Source organism: Poeciliopsis prolifica, unplaced genomic scaffold, assembly GCF_027474105.1.
Source record: "Poeciliopsis prolifica strain line A6 unplaced genomic scaffold, Auburn_PproV2 SCAFFOLD018, whole genome shotgun sequence".
Classification (NCBI taxonomy): domain Eukaryota; kingdom Metazoa; phylum Chordata; class Actinopteri; order Cyprinodontiformes; family Poeciliidae; genus Poeciliopsis; species Poeciliopsis prolifica.
Genome location: NW_026562393.1, coordinates 242,501 through 262,880, shown reverse-complemented (window position 1 = coordinate 262,880; position 20,380 = coordinate 242,501). Strand labels below are relative to the sequence as shown.

General features: G+C 42.1%; 1 protein-coding gene across 1 annotated transcript in view; it reads left to right on the top strand.

Annotated features, from left to right (window-relative positions):
• ankfn1 (ankyrin repeat and fibronectin type III domain containing 1) overlaps nucleotides 1-20,380 on the top strand; it is a 74,548-nt gene that overhangs the window by 13,520 nt on the left and 40,648 nt on the right. Inside the window, exons 6-7 of the mRNA XM_055043205.1 lie at nucleotides 7,261-7,298; nucleotides 20,121-20,246. Coding sequence (XP_054899180.1) covers nucleotides 7,261-7,298; nucleotides 20,121-20,246 — 164 coding nt within the window. The remainder of the gene's footprint in view (nucleotides 1-7,260; nucleotides 7,299-20,120; nucleotides 20,247-20,380) is intronic.

The window sequence follows — 20,380 nt, the reverse complement described above, 5'->3', positions numbered from 1 at the left end:
CCAGGTCTGTCGTCTACATGTATGACCAGAAATCCTGATCGAACTCTACAGCCGATAAGACATGTCCATGTCCTTTTTCACCGCTTCAATCAGGAAGTGTCTGTAGTTGCTCTTCCTGCTCATCGTAAGCAATAGCTACATATTTCCGTGCTTTAGCTGGATTCAGTGTGAAAACGCATGGAAAAAAAGTTTACCTCCCCTCATCACGGACATTTATTTTTCAGTTTTAATCATTTCTTCGAGCCATTCTTTCCCAGGTCAGATGATCTTCTGATCGTTAACACAAATAATGACTCAGCCAGTCGCGCGGCAGCAACTCGATACATTTGGAGAAAAGCAGTCGTACATTAGCGAGGTGAACCTATTAAAGCGGCCTGTGTGTAACTGCGATGATTCGAACAACAGCTGGATTTTAGCGTGGATGTTCTTCCACAGTAGTCCGTCTGTGTGAACCTGATCACCTCCTGAGGTTACAGCATCTGTTGCCGCGGTGATACAAACAGGTGACGGGTGAAGCTGAAGACATCCTCCCTGACCCCCCGCTGACTCAGTGGAGGCATCTGTGTGTAACTGATGCTTTCACCCCAGCTTTCTAACATCTCCTGGCGTTAGCAGCTCTGCATTAGACTGATCAGATCAACTTAATTATCACATTACATCATTTTATTTCACTGTTATCAGCAGCATGCCTTCAGTTTTTTCTCCAGCAGGCAGATATTTAAATCAGAAAATGAGGAAATAAATACACAGCAAATTTGGAAGCAATAAAAGTGTAAGAATAGGTTGAAAATTTAGATTTTTTTTTTTTAAATGCCTAAAACCTGCCCTACAGCTCTGAGGATAGGTTAGCTTGACAGGTCGGTGCATGTAAAAACTTAAATGCTGTTCCCGTGACTAACAACAGGAGGCACTCTCCCTCCATGTCTGTTTCTCAAAGCTCACTGACCATTCCTCTCCAACTCCCCCTGCAGCAAGCTGACCCTCCTTTCTTCACATAACGAATTGGACGGAGAGACTTCTGGGTGCAGCGCGCCACCTGTCAGGTGTAATCCTTCCTGAATCGGCGATGTCTGGTAGTTCTTTGTCATTTTTAAAAAGATGCTGCGACCCGGCAGGTCCTCGCCTCTGAGCTGCATTGCCATACAGCCCAGATGTTGAACCCCAGTTATGTTTTAAATAGCAGGACAGAAATGCTGGAAATGTCTCCAAAAGTCCAGAAACCCTGGGAGAGTCCAGATGAGGCGGAAACGGGACTGTAATTTTCCACGGCGAGCCGAAACCCAATTGCTTTTTCTGCACAAACAGAGATTGAATAAAAAATTTTAAAAAGTCTCGCTTTTAATGTCAGACTGAATGAAAAATAGATTTTAATTTTTTAGCAGTGCTATTTCAAATCAAAATGAACTGTTATTTCCCTGCTGGAGTGTGGTCGCCACTGATGGAAACAAATTGTTGCCGGTTTTAAAGGTTAATGGAAATACCTTTGCTGGAAGCATATGGTGCTTTGAAGCAAAAAGATGAAATGATTGAAAGGTTTTTCTTTCTCTTTGCTTTGTCAGGTTTCGCTTTGTGTTCAGAAATAGTTTCAGTCCAGAGGAGGACAGACAAGACTGCACACAATTCAAACTGGATGGAATAATAAAGTATTGGTTTGATTATTATACAGATGCAATAAAAACTTAATTCAAATGATGATTAAAGCATTTTATCTAGCCCAAACTATTTATGCTTTCTCACAAAAACCCATCTCCAACATCACTGGGATTTCCAAACTTGCATTAAGCTTCTTCCATGTCTCTAGTCTTGTCCTCTAGTTTCAAGTAACACATCCATTGTCTTCCTGCGCAACTCAGTTCGATTCTTGTCTCCATGTGGGTTTTCTCCCACCGGAGTGGATTTCTCTGATAGAAATTCATCCACACCAGTCAGCGAACAGAAGACGTTGAGAACGACGACGGCTGCTTTAGAATTGCAGCCTGCCTGTAGTTTTAGCAGTGGCAGCGGAGGAAGTGAACAAAGGCGTCCAGCCCACGTCGGCCACGCTTCCAAATACTCAACATTAACAACCATCTTGTTCAGTTTGGTGCGTCTCTCTTCGCAGTGGAGGAAAGTTGTTGATGGCTTCTCTTGACGTAGACGATGATATTCCTCTCCGTATGCGTAATCTTCTTCTGTCAGTCAGGGTCCTTATCTCAGGACCCCAGCTGAGGTCCTGCCTGTAATTGTTGCACCACATTCACCTTCCTGTTCTTATTTGAAAGTATTATCCGCCTCAGATTGAGTCTAATAGTATCCCCATTGGTTAACAATATCAGAGAGCAGGTGGTTGGATTGCCTGTTGAGTCTACAGTTATTACCCCTGTGGAGCATGAGGGCACGCAAACAAAATCTGTGGTGAAGGTTTCACTTCATCAAGACTAATGGTGCAAAACGCTGAACACTCGATCCATAGTCACCCAGTTGCATTTTTGTGTGCTGATCCAGAGATCGGGAGACGACTCGGGTTTAAGTGCCTTACCCGGGGACAAATCGACATGTCTTGCAACTTCCATATTGCAAGACGACAACCCGATAAGCCACAGGGCAACGGTATTGCACCACTACAGACAATCTGTTTTGCGAATATTGAAAAATAAAGTTAAAAAAATAAGCGTAACCTGTCGCCCCGGGTATGGTTTTGGAAGCATTATCCTGTTCAATAAAGGAACACTCTTCAGTGTTAATCCAGTCACTGTGTGACAATGTTTCTGCTCCTCGGGGTAGTCTACCTGGTTACTGCCTGTTGTGTTATTGGGCTGTTTATTTCCCGGTCTGTTCTCTGACAGACTGGATTATCATAATCCATCATAAAGCTCTCAGAGAGTCACCTTATTGTCAAAATGACATTTTTGGCCTTGTTGTGGATCTCTGTCCACGTCTCAATGAGTCTCCAGACATCGGCCATGGGGAACCCTGTTTTGAAGCCTGCAACTTATCATCCATCCTTCAATTAATTGAAGGGAAACTCCAGACTGAGCAACAGAACTGAACATTTCAACTGGATTAACAACCAAGATATCTGCAGTAGATGAATAATAATAAAAAAAAATACATGAAATGATTCTTGGTTCCCTTTTAAGGTACAGTTCGGGTTTCTTGTACGTCTGCTGCAGGTGTGTTAGAGAGGATCGATGAGGCCGTGTCCCGGTTTGTCCGACTCCTGGGACGGCGTGGAAAGGAGTTAGTGTTTGCTGAGTCTGAAGTGCCGCACGTGTTGAAGTCGGGCACAGGAGGGATTTGTGTTTGTGTTCTGTTTACTCATTTTCTCCGCCGACTTGCCATCAGGAGTAACTGCAGCATACACACAGGAGTAACTGCAGCATACACACACTCTGTACATACACACACACACGCTTACACAGTGGTGCATTAAGCAGTCGTCCTCCCACGGGGCTAATCACATCAGGGCACAAGTCAAGCAAGTCTTTCTGAACATCCATTAAGCTGCTTCTCCGCACCAAATCCTTCATGAATCACCCACCCATGAAATATTAGCTCCATAAATTCGGCCTGCCATCTTATTAAGCTTAATCCCTTAAAAAAACATGAAGCGAAGCAGATGATTGGTTGCCTCCCCCGCCTCCGCCGCCGTCCTTCCACCTCAGGAGTGTGCGCCTGCATGATATGAGAAGGCTGGATAAACAAACATGGAGCTGCTGCAGTTACTCCTGATGTTTTACTGCTGCTATGACCAAGAGCCACAGACGGTTCCCAGCAGCTTCCAACTGTGAAGAGCTGCAAGCTGCATCCAGACCAGGGGGGAGACTGACCGACTAGACGAAGGGATCTTGAAGTAGTAATGATGTACAACTTTTAAAATGAAAGTTAGAGATAAGATTAATACATATTATGCGGATTGCTCTGGGAAGGTGACTTAGGGGGCGTGTCCACTGTCGGTTAATCAGTCTGATTGGTCTATAATCGCCTTAGTTTATTGTGAGCATTATTAAAAGTTGATGAAAAATCGGTTTCCAATTGTAACACACCTCGAGTCACTCGCAGCACTTTAACTTACGTGTGCATTTCAGTCTGTGATTCAGACTGTAATTCATGCACTGTGGATGGATGACTGGACGGATAACTTTTCTCAGTTCTGATTTGCTTAATATCTGGAGTGAATCCTATTCTAAACATGTCATCTAAACACCCAGGTAAAAAACAAAACAAAAAACATAAAAGAAAAAAAAACACTTGATCCAGTTTTCTTTAATTTGTGTGCTTTCTCTGTGCTCTTTCTTCAGGCAGCTGATGGATAGTTTCACATAACTTCCTGTCTACTGGAAATATTAACCGAGTAAATCATGTTTTAACTTACTTGGATGATGTGAAACAGGGGCTATCCTGGCACCGTAGATTTTTCCCATAAAACTTTCTGAGATGAAAATCCTTGAATTCACTATTTAAAAAAACTAAATAAAAAAAAACTAAAAACTTTAACCAACAGTTTAGTTTGAAATAACTGTATTTGAAGGAATGTAGAAGGAAGAAAAATACAGAAAATAATTCAAGAAATGTACCAGAAGCTTATAAATTAAAAAGAGAAAACTTTAAGAGAAATATCTCAGAACTTCAAAGAAAAATAAATGGTATGAAAAACCAAAGATAGATTAGGCTAGCTTTTTCTTTATTAAAATAAAACATGACTGGCATATTTGTTAAAACCTTAAGTCAGCATTTCTATTTCTAATTTTATATTTTGTTAGTCTGGTGTAAAATTCTAATCTTGTAAATATCCAGCTTTCATTAGCGTTATGCTGAAAATTATCATAGTTATCAAAAACAAAGGGCTGAAAACACTGTAAATATTGTATTTAATGTGCTTTACTTTGTGAATTATGTCAGTGACATGAATGAACTTCTCATTAATGTCCCAAAGTATGACACAGAACTCAAGATGTGTTAATTTGGTTTCTTTTTTTGTGCCAGTTTTGTCAAAACAAGACATATACTTAATACATCTTCTAGTTTTAATTCGTCTTCCTTCCCAGCTTTGAGCCTGGCTGTTGGACCGGTGCAGTTGGACGGCCACAGATCCAACATCCAGCCCTCAGAGGTGCCAGCAGCCAGAGCCAGGAGGCCCAGCTCAGCCCGGTCCGGCTGCAGCGTCCTGTTGCGCCAGGCTGTGAATGCGGGCTTTGCTGCAGTAATTAACCTGAGGAGAGGCCAAGGAGCCGCCACAGAGCGGGCTCTGACACGCCTCAGAATAACGCCTTGTTCAAATTAGCATGATGAAGTGAAGGGACGGCCTGGAGGGAGGGCAGGGTTCGGAGAGGAGAGGGTCGGGGGCCCGGGGGTGCGGAGGGGGCTCAGCTGGCTGTGGTCGACCTGGATTTGTGTATGCGAGTGTGTGTGGGTGTGAGAACAAGGTTACATCAGTTCAAATTAGCAGTAAACCTTGACAGGCAGATTGACTTTCTGTGTTGACTGGAGAGTATTTATGCCCGACTTGCTCCACTGAGGAGGTATTCTTCACCACTTTCATCCGTTTTTTTTGAACCTGCAATACAAACGATGAACAAGCTATGTACAAGCAGAACCGTTATTTGACCATCATGTAATTTCTTAAAGATAGATTTTATCTTTTTTTATGAACCAAAAAAAAAAGATTTACATCCCAACATGCAAATACATCTATAAAATCTCTAGTTAGTCTAGAATAGAGGCAAAAAAAATTTTAAAAAACTCTTTTTGAGCTGCAAGTTGAAGCAAATCAGACTTTTAAATGTTGGACGCAAACACCCGGAACCTCCAGATCCAAACTCCTGGCTGTTTTTGGTGTAACTCAAACCAAAACCACCTGGAGCTTTGGCAGGAAACCTGAAAGTGGTTTAACTTCCAGTTAACTGTGTGGACGGCGCTGCTGCTGCTGATGCTGGCTAATGATGGCACCGTTCCATAACTTCAGAACGGCATCGCGACCGAATGGACCTCAAGGCTTCAAACATATAATACAATATATGATGTAAAAATATCATATATACAAGGACATTGTGGCTGTGAGGAAAGTGATGTGCTGTTGAACCACTTTTGTGGTCGATCAGATGAGGACAAAACAAAGTCGTCCTTCTTGGAAGCTGCAAAGTCGGGGTCTTCATTCTTTCATTGTTTTTCTGTTTTATTTTTTTGTTTGTTTTTGTTTTTTTTTGTGCAGTTTTCGTTTCAGCTGCAGATTCTTTCATCGCGTCGAGCTCCAGCATATTTGCCATATTTCCAAAATTTAGAAAGAACAAGAAGCAATCTAAACCAAATACCTACTTAATGAAATATGAAATCTTTAACGTAAAAAATAAAATAAAATCAAAAATAGAGAGATGACGCAAAGAAAAGAAGTACCATTTGTTATATGCGTTCTCTCTCTCACTCTGGATGTAATGAGCTGCAGTTTGTTGCTCATCCACACGCTCATTTCAGCCATAGAGGTTTTTTTCGGGGATCACGGTGAATGCAGGCTGCAGCTGCGTCTGTGCGTGCCGCGCTGAAATCCAGCTGTTTTCTCAGCGGTGCAGCGGGTTCAAGGCAGATTATTGTGTTCTCCTGGTGAACTCTGTGTTTGGTGGGTTAAGTGGTTAGAGAAGCCCGTGTGTGTGTTCTTACATTAAGTCTGCCCCTGCGAACAGACGTCCCTCTGTAGACACAATTGGCCCCCGAGGGCCTGAGATGTCCCAGGAGACTTTTGGCTGTACCTTGACGGCTCCGGAGGATTAACAGCACAGAGAAGCTTCAAATGAATCAGTTTTTAAAATGTATTTATTTAATTTTGATTTTGTTTCAGAGCAATCTGATTTATTGATGTGGATATTTGTGAGTTTTACACTCTGAAAGATGCAGAATAAAGAATTATGGGAAAACTCCAAAGCTTTTTCTGACTTTCGGAAAACCATTCTGTCAGGATATAAGTGGAAGCCTTTGTACCATGTTTTGATTTGATATAAAGTGTCCAGGAAAGCGTTTTAAAACTCTTCATTCCATGATTTCATCTGACATTTTTCATTGTGGGAAGATTTTCATTTGACTGCAATGGCTCTGAAACATGAACCGTAGCTCTCCCAACTGTGAACTGCATACGTTGATAAGATGAAACGCACATAATGACTGGCTAAAATGGAAATAAACCACTCAAAGTAGCAGTTGCTTTCTTTTAATACGAAGCGGGTTATTTAAGCGGCCGCTTGACGTGATCCTGCGCAGCGACTGATCATTTTCTCCCCATTTTCTCCGCAGAGCCTGGGAACACCTGGCCGATACGACAGCAGAAAAAAGTGAGTCTCACCTCCTCCTATTTCTGACTCCGTTAGCATCTCATTTCTGCTCGGTTTTTCATTTTCCCGTTTAGAAAAAGAGAGAAAAAAAATCCCTTCCCGAACCCCTGAAGTAATATGTCCTGATTTAATAAAACTGCATTTTTTTTCCTTCTTCTTTTTGAGAGAGTAACCCACAAACCAGATTACTTCACTGTTGTTATTGCCTCCCATTTCCACTGCCTGAAACCAGAGGGCAGGTATTTCTACCTAAATGTGTCAAACCTTCACTTTATTTTGAAAAAGTGTTTCGACGTTTCAGTGAAATCCGCAGGTGATTCATCCATCTGTCTTCATAAAACAGATGGACCTTCACTGCTTCTCTTTAAGCTTTACCATTACACCTTCCTATTTCGTGTATTGCCTACTATGACCAGCTGGAAAAAGACTTTGCTGTTATTTTATCATAATAAAAGAAACAATTTACATTCTCCAAATTAAATTAAATGCTAAAGGGTTAGTGTCGACCAACACTATGGGAGTATGGGAAGTATCAGGTTTGTATCAAGGAGAGGAAGTTTTGGCACCTGTTGCATGTCTCATAATAACTGGAAAAGGCCAATAATACAAAGTAAAAATGAAAATCTAATATACTTGAATCAGTGTGGAATGTGTTTGGCAGGACCACATTTCTCACAATCCACTTCAATCTCCATCTCTACAAAGTTAAATGGCTATCAGGCTTACAGTATTAGGCTTATTACGACATCGACTATGAATATTGAAGATCATTTTTGGTCACCGTGTTCATTTCGGTCATATCCTCCACTTGTACACGGGTTTTGGAGCAGGACCACTGTTGTGGCGCAGGACGAGGCACGACCGTACTAAAAACAGCGGCACCTGCTGGAGACGTTGAAACCTCCATGCAGTAAATAAAACGGGAAAGCGCCTGCTGCGTTTTGGAAGTAATAACTGTATTATATCCGTCTAGATAAAAATCCAGGTTCCTTCCATCATCATTTCCACTCAGGTGTTCGACATCACTGGGTCAGGTCGCGAAGAAAGCCAGGAACAGAATGGGCAGCAGCAGATCAGCACCACGTCGCATCCCTGCACTGAATCAGGTGGATTTTAACACAGTGACTCCAGAACCAGAACATTCTGTAACTCCCACACGACTCGTGCCTCTCTGTAATTCCGTAAATGCCGGCTTCCACGGAGAGCGCGACACATCAAACCTCACCTCGTGGGGTTTTGTTTGAGTCTAAGCGTGCACTTTAAAGCTCACACACACTCAGACATTTAGGGGCCCGAGGTAGCTATTAACAATAATGGCCTCCGGCTACCGGTTGCCTTGGAAACGGAGGCGAGGAAACAAAGGCATGTTTGGAGGAGCTGATGAATCGCAGGGAGTTCACGTCTGTCTCCTGCCAGGTCCAACGACGCTCCCTGTGCGTTAGGACGCCATAATCCGCAGGTGATTGTGGATGAAACGGTCGATGCGCCAAACTGCTGGTGAATCTAATCAGATTACAAGAGCTCGGACTCCTAATCATAAATAAATGAGGACAAAAATAATCCCATTCATGGTATTTTGATTAGTTTTTAATAAAACGTGTGGTACATTTAGGAGGGGGTAGAAAAAGAAAAAGAAGCTGCATTCAGCCATGCATGCAGCGTCAGTTTCATTGTTTGGTTTGTTCTGCTCTTTTATTAAAGATCTAGAAAATGGAAGACAATCGATATTTTAGCTCTGATAAAGATCAAATGTCACTCATGGCAGAGTCACAGTTGCCTCTTCCTTGCCCGGACGAACTAAAGAGTTGCTGGGTTGTTGTTCTTTGGCCACAGGTGCTTCCCTGCACCCCCTTTTCTCAAATCGGAGCTTCGGCCGCAAAGATAATAAGATCATGAGCAGAAACCAGACGTTCCTCTCGCCAGAATCTTATGCAGTTAGAGGAGGAGACTCGAGTATTCACCGATTTCAGACATTTGTGGCGTCCTTTGAGTTTCCAGCAGAATGAGTATTGATGATCTTGCAGATTATAAAGCTGCTCCTAAAATTGGTTGATGATTTCAAATGAATGATAAAATTGATCTGTGTTATTTGGGAGCAGTTCAAACACGTTTTGCTGCAATGATGTTTTTTTTTTTTTTTTTCCTGCATTGTCTTCATCAAATAATGGAACATTTGATTGGCTTATTCTTTGTTGCAGAGGCGGTAACGTCTAACAATGTGGTGTCCAACGGGACAAATGCACAGTCCCTCTACTGGGACTACATAAAAAAATAAATCAGATACATAAGTGCACCTCCTTTCTATCCTGCACTTCCATTCAGCTTGTCGAAACAAACTTTTTTTCAGATTAGTTGAACCAGATTGGTCGTAAAACCGAACCGCTGAAACACATCTAGGATGTCTGCAGATTTTAAAAGAGGCGTTTTCTTGACAGCTGTTAGAAAACGCAGTGCTCTCGCTCTGCCAAAACTAATTTGACAGGTTGCATAAAAACAGTGTGTGAGGGATTTCAGAGAACGTAACACGAACTCGCACACCTCACACGAGAACAACGAGCAGTGTCAGTCGTGACTGGAAGTTTTTGAGTCATCAAAGCAACGTTCGATCTCTTTCGTCTCGTGCAGAACTCCTCTCCTCTCCTCTCCTCTCCTCTCCTCTCCTCTCCTCTCCTCTCCTCCCTCTCCTCTCCTCTCCTCTCCTCTCCTCTCCTCTCCTCTCCTCCCTCTCCTCTCTCCTCTCCTCTCCTCTCCTCTTCTTCTTGAAGTGGGGGAAGGAGGGAAGTGACTCTTAAAAACTAAAAAACTACAGTGTGGTGTGTTTTTTTTCGTTTTTTGTTTTGTCTTTTGTTCTTTCCTGCTCGTCGCCGCAGAAAATCTGAAAACTTGTCCGTCTTGGCACTTGAGTCATGACTTTTTTTTTTTTTTTTGCAGTCACAGTGAGGATGAGAGTGATGGTGTGACACATTTACAGGGACACGGCTCCTAACTCTGCAGCTTGTCCTCTTCTGCTCAGTGTTCGGCTTACTTTGAGTCCTGCCTGCTGTTTCAGGTGGATGCGCTCCAGTTCAGCCGTGTGCTTGAGAACGGAGCTGCAAGTCATCTGCAGGCGCCGTTCAGACAAACATGTGAGGGGTCACAAACTGAACGGATACCAATCTGAAGCTTTGAGGGACGCCTTTGTTAAACACCATAAGGTGGTCCTGATTTCCTCTTGCTACACTCTGTTTTCTGTGCCCCAAACAGCTTGAAAAAAAAAAAAAACATTCATAGCTTCTTTTATTATAAGCAACTCGAGGTTTTCAGAATAGAATTGAACAGGATGATTTGCTTAAAAAGATTTTCACATACACACCTACACACACACAAAACCCAAACCACAAAAGTATTTACTAGAAAACATTAAATTAATTCTGACCTGTTTTAAAAATTTATAGATTCATTTTTGCCTTGCTGTCCGAAAAGACACTTCCAGGACATTAACAAAAAAATAGTTGAATGAAAGCAGACAGCCAGAGACTTACTCTCTCTCAGCAGCTCCGGCCGATCCAGGACGACTTCTGGTAATCTCCATTGACGTCGAATGCAAAGTCAAATTTGTAGTTTTACAAATAGGGTTTACCTACTCAGGAGAGTTTGGAGATGCTAATGTACAAGAAATCATCTGGTTTAGAATATTTGACTGATAAACGTCAAATAAATGAGCTACAGGTGTACTTTGTTTCACCCAGGAAGTTGTGATAATGTGATTGTAACTCTTAATGCAAATTCTGTCATTACTCATAAATGTTTTGTGCAGACCTGCACAATTTTCACCAGTCATTGTAACTTTTTCCTTACCAGTCTTGTTAACGTTTTTTGTTGTTATTGTTGTTTCCTTCATTTCTGACCAATCGCTGCAACATGGCTGAATTTTGACCAATCTTTGAGTCCGCTTCTAATGTAACTTCCTCTTTCACTAACGCGTGTGACTCTAAACGGCAACATTTGCCTTATTATTGCAAGAGCAAGGAGTCTCTTGCGTCCAATTACATCCTCCAATGAGGAGGCTGTTTCAAATCACACCTGATTGGAGAGTTAATAGAAAACTCACATAGACAAAAAGAAAATAAAAATTTTTGTTGTACTTTAATTTGACAGGTCATTTAAAATGACAAGATTATTCCATTAAAGAATGGCAAAAAGACATGAATGCTAAAAATGGGAAACTCAATTGAAATACAACCTGGGTTAACATCCCTGGATCAACAGCCATCCTCTTCAGTTTTTGTCGTCACACATTTAACGCCTCAGTAAAGGTTTATGATGAAGCCGGTTCCTCCTCTAGACATTGCAAAAACGCAGAATCTTACCAAGTATTTTTTTTTTTGTCTTGTTTCAAGTGCAAACATCTTAGCAAACTTGAAGACAAAACTGACTTACAAGTATCCTCTGAACGAGATTTAGAAGTTTGTTTTAAGTGAATAATTTCTTAATATTGATGACAGATTATTGAACTTAAAACAAGGCATTTTCCTCGTGTTATGAATTCATTTATGAAACTAGTACTTTCTCTTCAAGATTAAGGAGTTATTTACTTAAAACGAGACTCTATATTTGGCTGAAAGTCTTCTTTTAAGTTATGTTGTCTTATTTGTAGCGTATTAACATATTTGCACGACTAAGCTATTGTTATGACTCGCATCATCAAAGTGTTGTCTGGCAGCCATAAGGATTGGGGTGAGCCAGGTGTTGGCAGAGGGGGTGGAGTTTAGGGTTGAGGGCAGTTATTGTGAGGTGTTTCTGAGAAACTCTGAGCTGTTTTACAATGCAATGTCTCCCTTTTGTGCTAAAACGATTTCAAAAAATGGTTTTCCGATGAATAAATAAATAAACAAACAAACAAGCTGGAATTTCAGCCTGGGGACACTGAAGCAGGTGTTGATGTTTTCAGATCTCAGGGTGTGTGAATGCGGCGTTCCTCAGGGGAGACAAAGGGACTTGATTAGTTTCTAATTGGCTCCGAAGAGTTGAGACTCAGCCAGGAGTTCATCATCATCATCAGCAGCAGCAGCAGCAGCAGCAGCAGCCATAATGAATTCTTTCAGTTCCGTCAATTGATGGTTCGTTCCGAGATTCCTGCAGCTCGGAGCGTCGGGACGGCAGGAAGCCGGGGATGAAGCATCTTCTGTGATTGATGCGAGTCATTTCCTCGCTGTCACCCTCCCCCCCGAGGGAAACTCCCACTCACTCGTAAACTCCACACACACACGCGCACACACACGCACACACACTCTCTCCATTAAAGCCGCGTGTTCCCGGCTGAACTACAGAGTCGTGACAAGGAGGAACGCCTGATCAGATCAAGCAAACAGGCAAGAGGAGCTGAAGAGCAGCGATTCACTCTCTTAGTCAGTGTGTGTGTGTGTGTGTGTGTGTGTGCGTGTGTGTGTGTGTGGGGGGGGGGGGGGTGGGGGTGTGTGTGTGGGTGTGTGTGTGGGTGGGGTGGGGTGTGTGTGTGTGTGTGTGTGTGTGTGTGTGTGTGTGTGTGTGTGTGTGGTGTGTGTGTGTGTGTGTGTGTGTGCTGCAGAACTCCTCGAGCAGGAAGACCTGCAAACACACACAACGACTCACAGAACCGGATCACTACACACCGACGGGAAATATGGCCGCGTTCTCAGGGGATCCGTTTGAAACAATTAAACTCTCATCCGTTTCAAACTCGCATCTTAACTTCACAGAAACTCGAACTTGGAAAGCAAAGCGCGCTCCGTCGCCGCAGCATCCTGCGGAGCTGATCTCGTTTTGTGAGAGCAGCCGACACCAAGCCCGGCCTTTCCCACCATGAAGGCAACTGGCACAATGTGCCAAGTGTTAGATCTGAGATGAAATCACAGTGTTGATAGACTTGAAGCCTTTTTACTTTGAATCCGTAAACATCAATAGCGCCTTAAACACACCGCAGGTCAAATATTTCTTATTGTTTGTAGTTCTCAATGATTTTTATGGCATTTTTCACATGTACAAAATGAGATGTTTGTTGTTTTTTGTTTTTTTAATCAGGCATGGTGCATTATGGCAAAACATTTCTAATCTGGTTCTGATATACATCTTTCCAGACGTTTTGTACTTCATTTGCATATCCGAGTTGCCATATTCTCACATAGAAAAAGTGATTTTGTGCTTCTACCTCTCCAACACAAAGCTAAACTTTTTCAGACTTTTTTTTTTTTTTTTAATTGTCAAGTCATGAACTTTAACACTGAAACTACCTGAGACCTGCAGAACCCCAGACAGAGATCCTGGTTTTTATTATTATCATTATTATTTTTTTAAAATTGTATTTCAGCACCTTATTGTAGGACGAACCTGCTGCAATGTCCTCTCTTGGGAAGAGACGTAGTCTCAGCCTGTTTCCGTGTTATGGATATTTATTTGTACTTTTTCTTTCACTAAAACAGTTTTGGTCTTTGCTTTCCGTCAGCTCTTTCAACCGTCTGCAGATGTTTCAGCCAGCTGAACGTGTGAAGCGTGCCTCAGATGTCAAATTAGTCTCAAAACGTCCTTTTTAGCAGCACATAAAACATGACGCATGTTTTCATAAAAATAGCGCTTCTCGACGAAGAGATGATTGAAGTAATTCATCCAGCTTGTTTGTTCCTAGAAAACCAGAGATGCAGAACAAAATAATAATAACAGTGAAGAGGGGGAAAAAAAAGAAAAAAACATCAGTAAATATTTATAAGGGGACATTTAACTGTTTCTGCTCCCTCCTCACCTGTTGCTTTGGGCACCATGGAAACAAACTGCAGCAGCCAATGAGCCGCTGGCTGCAGCCGAGCAGAGGCTGGCAGGATGCCAGAGCATCCATTGTTCCATGTTTGCCATGTCAAAGCAAACTATTGTCTGGCGGCTTTGTTCTCGCTGCGGCAGCTGTAGATCCAGGGAGAAAAGGATAAAGAAATAAAATTAAAAATGTAAAAAAAAAAAAAAAAAAAAAAACGGGAAGGTTGCAGATGTGACAGCAGAACCATCTGAGAGGGAGGAGGAGAATATGAATATGAATATGAATATGGATTCAACGAATCGTTCTCACCACGATCCGCAACAAAAACTGTTACCGTCAGTCACGGTGTCTGCCTTTTTTTCTTTTTTTTTTTTCTTTTTTAATTAATACATCACGCGGGATCAGGTCACAAAACTTGCAAACATTTTGCCCACTTTGATAAACCAGTTCTCAGCAGAAATCATAATGTTTGGAGCTGAGACGGAAGTCAGAGAAGGAGCATTGAACAAGCAAAACAGGAAAACAAAAGACAAAAACTGATGAAACAAAGCAACAAATAAAGAAAACTCTCTTCGGTGGAACACAAGCCGATGCGTCTAGTTGATGAACTTAATAAACACATGACTTTACTGAAAAGCGTGCTCTCCCTCACCACCACTGTCATGCATGCAATAGGCCACTTTTCTCTTTGGAGCATCTGAGGTCACACTGCATTCATATAAGCAGAGCGTAATCATGCTGCATCGTGAAGCAGCTATACACTTTAGAAGATCGTACCAGAGCATCACAACAATGAAACCAGGAGGGTCACATCTGCATGCTACAGTCTGCAGATTTTTTTTTTTTTTTTTGTGAATAAGTACGCTTCCTGCCCCTCCACCAGCTGTCTCAGCCTCACTGTGGAGGAGGAATACCAAGTAAAGCTTGCTAACTCCCAGATTGCCTCATAAAATTACTAGATGAGACAGGAGATTATATTTTTCTATCAGAAATCCAAGCTTTTTCTTTTATTTATTAATTTTTTTGTACAAAGTGCTTCTTTAGGTCTCTGCAGATCAACGGCGGTGGTAGTTTTCCACCGTGGGGAAAACTACGGTGGTGCAGCAGAGAGAAATGTACTCGTATTTGGACGGTCGGGGGCGGGGGGATGAATCGTGTTGCAGTAAATTGAAGATCGTTTTGTGGCTTTTAGAGGGAAAAAATAATTCAACAGAAATCAACCACTGTAACTAAAGCGACGCCTCTTCCAGGCGCCGTTCTTCTTCCAGAAATAATCCTTAATGATATCGACGTTGTGTTCAGGCTCAATCATTAGAAGGTTAACAATGTGGTTGGAGACGTAGAATTTAATGTTTGTGGAGGTAATAAGACAATGGTTAGCAAGGCGCATATCCACAGTGTGTGCAATCCAATGCTTGGCAGCCATATTGCTTACCAAACTTGAGGCGACATGAAGTCACCAATAAACCTTCGCTACAGGGTCAGGTGATATATCTGTAACATTGTGTAAATTAATTATAGTATAGGTTATAGTATAGGTGAAGTTTAGTAACATTGGAACATCCTAACACGCCCTCAAACTCCAGCGTTTGAGGAGTGTTGCCGTCACTCCAGTTAATATTTAAATCATCAGTTTGCATTTCTGTGAAGGTGTCACCTCGTCGAAACAGAAACGGTCCTGACTTTACAAAGGAGCTCAAAATAACTGAGTGGTGATGCCGATCGTTCACTTTGCTTCTCTGTGTGTCACTCATACATTTCACCTTCTGTTTAAAAAAAAAAACTCATCGGTAAATGGAGCTGAGCCTTCAGTCACCCAACATCCCGTCTTCCTTACGCGAAGCAGCTGGAGCAGCAGATAAGTCGGACAGAAAGCTGTTGAATCGCAGCAACGGGCTCCCGTCCAGCTCCCAGGCCTTTTGTCTGGACTGCACTCATAGACGAAAACAAAGAGAGTCTCTGCGGTCCGACGGCCTCCTCCAGGACCTGCTGGAGGGTCGGCTGGCCCGTTTCAGGTTGGCTTCGCAAAATGCAGCACACAGCATAGCACACAGCACAGGTGTGAAACCGCATCACTGTTCGAAACCGTAGCCTTCGTGGAACAGAGGTAAAAACGTGTCAGTGGGGTCAGATCCGGTGTCAGTAAGCTGAACTGACTCTTCTGTCCTGCAGGCAGAAGAGTGTGTAACCATATTGACCTTTAACCTCTGCGTCATTTATTATTCGATCGAATCAAATCACACTTTTCAGCATCAGATGCGTCTACTATTGAATGCATTTTCTGGTTTGCAAAAATTTTGCTCATTTGTCTGATTACTTCTCCATTACATTCATTCCACCCACAAAAATGAATTTATGATTTCTAAAAACAAAAACATAGCCGACATAGTTCAATAGATCATAGTCGGTTTTTCATTATCAGATTGGAGCAAAATTAGTTTCGTCCTTGACAGCAAGTATTTATGGTATTCACCTGTGGACATCAGGAAAGAGAAACGGCGCTGTCGTCTGATGATTTAAAACATTTTTTTACTGCTTTATATTCTATAATTGCATATTTTAGACCAGGTGTGCACAAATAACCAGCAATAGGAATGTGTGCTGGATTTCTGGGTGATAAGAAAAGCTTCCGGATGGTCCGGTTTGGTCTTTCGGCTAGAAAGAGCATGTCTGTGAAAACTTGTAAGTAAAAGAAAACATGTTATAAAAGACCGTCAAACACATCACAGCTGTCATCTCCCCACTTGATACGAAACACCTTAAATCAGGGCTGGTTCACAAACGACTAAAGGAGAATTTTATTCTGGAGGATTCTGTCATCCTCTATGAAATTCGGTGATTGATTTTTTTTTTTTTTTCAAGCGACGCCAAGTATTGCATGCAGAAAGAGTCTTTCTGTGAACTCAATCCAGACATGAATAGACTATAAGGATCGATGGTGTATAAAAATGTGAATTTTTGTTGGGTCCTTATGCACCGAAAGTTCCAGGAACTGAGCGAGACGAGATTTCTGCTCAGAAACATGCGAAGGTGAGAGGGACATCATTACAAGCTGCTGCTGCTGCTGCTTGGAGGTGTTTTATTCTCAGTCCGAAGGACGGGACAGTCTGACACCGAGCCGCTGAGACCGGAGAGCGCTTCCGACTCTTAAGTGGACAAACACGACCAATTTACATGTTCTCTAAATCTGCAACAAGCTGTCTATTTGTTGATTAGATTTTTTTTTTCCTGCAACTCAGATATGAATAAAATCCTCATTTCTGAGAACCAGGAAAAGATGAGAGAGTTTGGGTTGAAGGGATGAAAATCTGGAGGAGCAAAAAGGTATTTCTGCTGTGACGGATTTGGATGTTTTCATTTACTCTAAATCACAACAACAAAGTCTGATGTCCTGTGAAGGTTATAAATCAGTGTCTGTGTTTTTGATTTTTTTTGGCTGGAAGCTAACAGTCACATCGCTGCAGACATCATTAGGAAGACGGAGGAGTCTGTTGTTGGGATGTGAGACTTAAGTGTTTGTTTGGTCCAAAAAAAAAAAAAACACCTAAAACCAGCTTTTACTCCACCAAATACAAATACCTTTGAGCACACGCAATTTTCCTCTTTTATTGGTGTTTTTTTATTTTGTTATTTCATGTTACACATCCGTTCTCGTGTTTCTTTCTGCATCCCATCCCAGAGAAAGTTGGCCCAGTGTGATCCTCGAGACATTGTGAAGCCAATGTTGAAGCGGCTCAAGTGTCATTTTGACCCATTTATCTTCCACTTATCCAAGATCAGATTTGCAGAGGCAACATCTCCAGCAGGACAAGCAGTCATTTCAACGAAACCAGGCGCTCTTCTTTCCACGACTTCAGAGACACTAAGCCGTTCCGTAAAAATCCTGCCTATCTCAGTGGCAAAAAGCTATTTTGTAAAATCTCTTGCCTATGAGCCTCTCTGTCTGTACCGGTCAAAGTGTCTTCTTCCAAACCTTGGTGTAAGGGAAAAGTCTGAATCCTCTGAAGCTGGATAAAACCCTGAGATATCATCTCCAACTCTTCAGAGATGTTTGTTTGTTCAATCGGATCACGTCAACCTGCAGAAAAGCCCATGTCTTCCAAAGAGAAAACTGTTTTTGTCTTTTATTTCAATTCTATCTACTCTTTCATTTATTGTCAGTTCCCTGATTTACAGATTAGATCTTAAAGCTCTTTTTTTTTTTCAGAGTATTGCTTTTGGTATTTTCCTGTGAGTTACAATTAGTAAAGTTGCACAGTAAAAGATTGACAGCAATATTTTTTATATTTAGATTGTCAGGGAAAAAAATGGGAGTTCATTCATCAAAGTCTTATGTTTGCCATATTTAAAAATGTCTTGAATTCCAGTCTAAATATTTTATTCAAAAATATATTTTCATATTTTTTAAATAATTAATTAAAAAAATATATTTGGCTTTTAAATTATTTAGAACGCTACATGTTTCATTTGCAAGCAGTTCCTAACTAAATACTTAAATATGAGCTAAATGTTTCATTTTCAAATTAAATATTCAGATTTCAAGTTGCATATTTAGCTAGAATGCTAAATATTTAGTTTTCACTTTTATACATCTAAACAAGTGATTTACAAACAAAATACACAACTTTCAAATTTCATATTTAGTTAGAATGCTAAATATTTACTCTGAAAACTAAATACTAAGCGTCTATCCTTAGCATACGCTCATGCTAAATATTTGGGCAGAATGGTTTTAACTAGTTTTAGTTTTTAACTAACTATTTTCTCATGCTAACTAAATATTTAATTTGAAAGCTGAACATTTTATTTCAGAAGAAAATGTTTATTTCCCAACTAAATCTTTATGTCTGAGCTAAATATTTAGTTGTCAAACTAAAAAAAAAAAAATAGCAAAAGTATAATCTCCACAGAATAGTTGTAGCTCAAGTAATGTTTCTTTTTCATCTCATGTATCATCGATTTCTTTACCTTATTCAAATTTTACTTTTTTATATGTATTCATTTTTTTACTTTAACTTCACGCACCCCATATTTCCCCGAACATGTTCAGCTGCAACTTTATTCTTTTCACATTTCAGACTGTCTGAAGATACTCTCGTCTTACAAGAAATAATTGAATCTAACTAAATTCAAACCTCAGAGATTTCATTGTTTCTCCTCCTTTTTTCTGTAACATCCGTCTATTTTTTCCCCCCTTATTTGTCTTCCTCTCCTCCTTCCTCTGGAGCATCGGTGATCTCACCTCCTCTCACCGTCACCTCCCCTCGCTCTGCCCCTTTTGTTCGCAGCCTTTTCACTCCGCCGCCCCTCCTCCATCTCCCTCGCTCCCCTCCCTGCGAGTGTGTGAGAGCGTGTGTGAGAGCGTGTGTGTGCGTGCGCGGGCGAGCGGGCGGGCGGGTGCGCGTGTCGATGCACCCGCCGGCGAACAGGTGTCTAAGCCAGAGCTCCAAAGCGAGGAGCGAACAGATAGCGCTCGCTCTCGCCCTGGACCCGCCGTGGAGACTCCTCTCCTCCTGCAGAGATGATCCGGAGCTCCGGGGTACCAGCCGGGAGGCATCAGTCTGAGAGGTTTAACCCAGCGGAGGAGGCTGGAGCGCTGGGATAAATCTGCTGCTCATCCTCCTGCTGGTTCCTACAGTGAGTATGGGAGGAAGTTGGAGAGGATTCAAGCCGGGATCGTTCCGATTCTACACACCGAGATCTGCGTGAACAGGTGTGTGTGCGCGTGTGTGTGTGAGATTTATACCCATCGGTGAGGTCTTGCGTAGGACCCTCAGAGGATCAAGACTCAAAGGAGAGTTTGGGGTTTTTTGGGGGAGGGTAGGGAGGTTTGCTGCAGCAGTCTGTCAAAAGCTGCACCTGTTACGCAAAGACACTTGTTGAGATCAGAGTTCATCCTTTAGTGTCTCTGGCGGGAGATTCTTTAAACAATTTTCCCCCTTAGGAATCTGAAAGAATTCCTTAAGGGAATTCTTCCTTTCTGTCTGGGGAGTGAATGCAAGGAGGGCTGAAGCCGTAGGAATTTTATTCCCGTCTCTTCCCCCGTTTCTGTACGTCAGGTCGGACAGTAAGATCTCCCGCTTGGCTCAGCGGTGGAACCAGAGGCCAGCAGGAGATGCTCTGATCCGAGACCCGAAGCCCCTGTACCCCACAGGAATCTACCGATCCTCGCTCAGCCTGGACAGGTGAGCGTACACACACCGACGCACACACACACATGCATGCAGGCGCGCACACATTTGCTGCTCAGAGTGCAAACTTCTGTTGCCGCGCTGGCAGCGAAGAAGTTCATCCTCACTTGTGAAGACGTGGCTTTTCG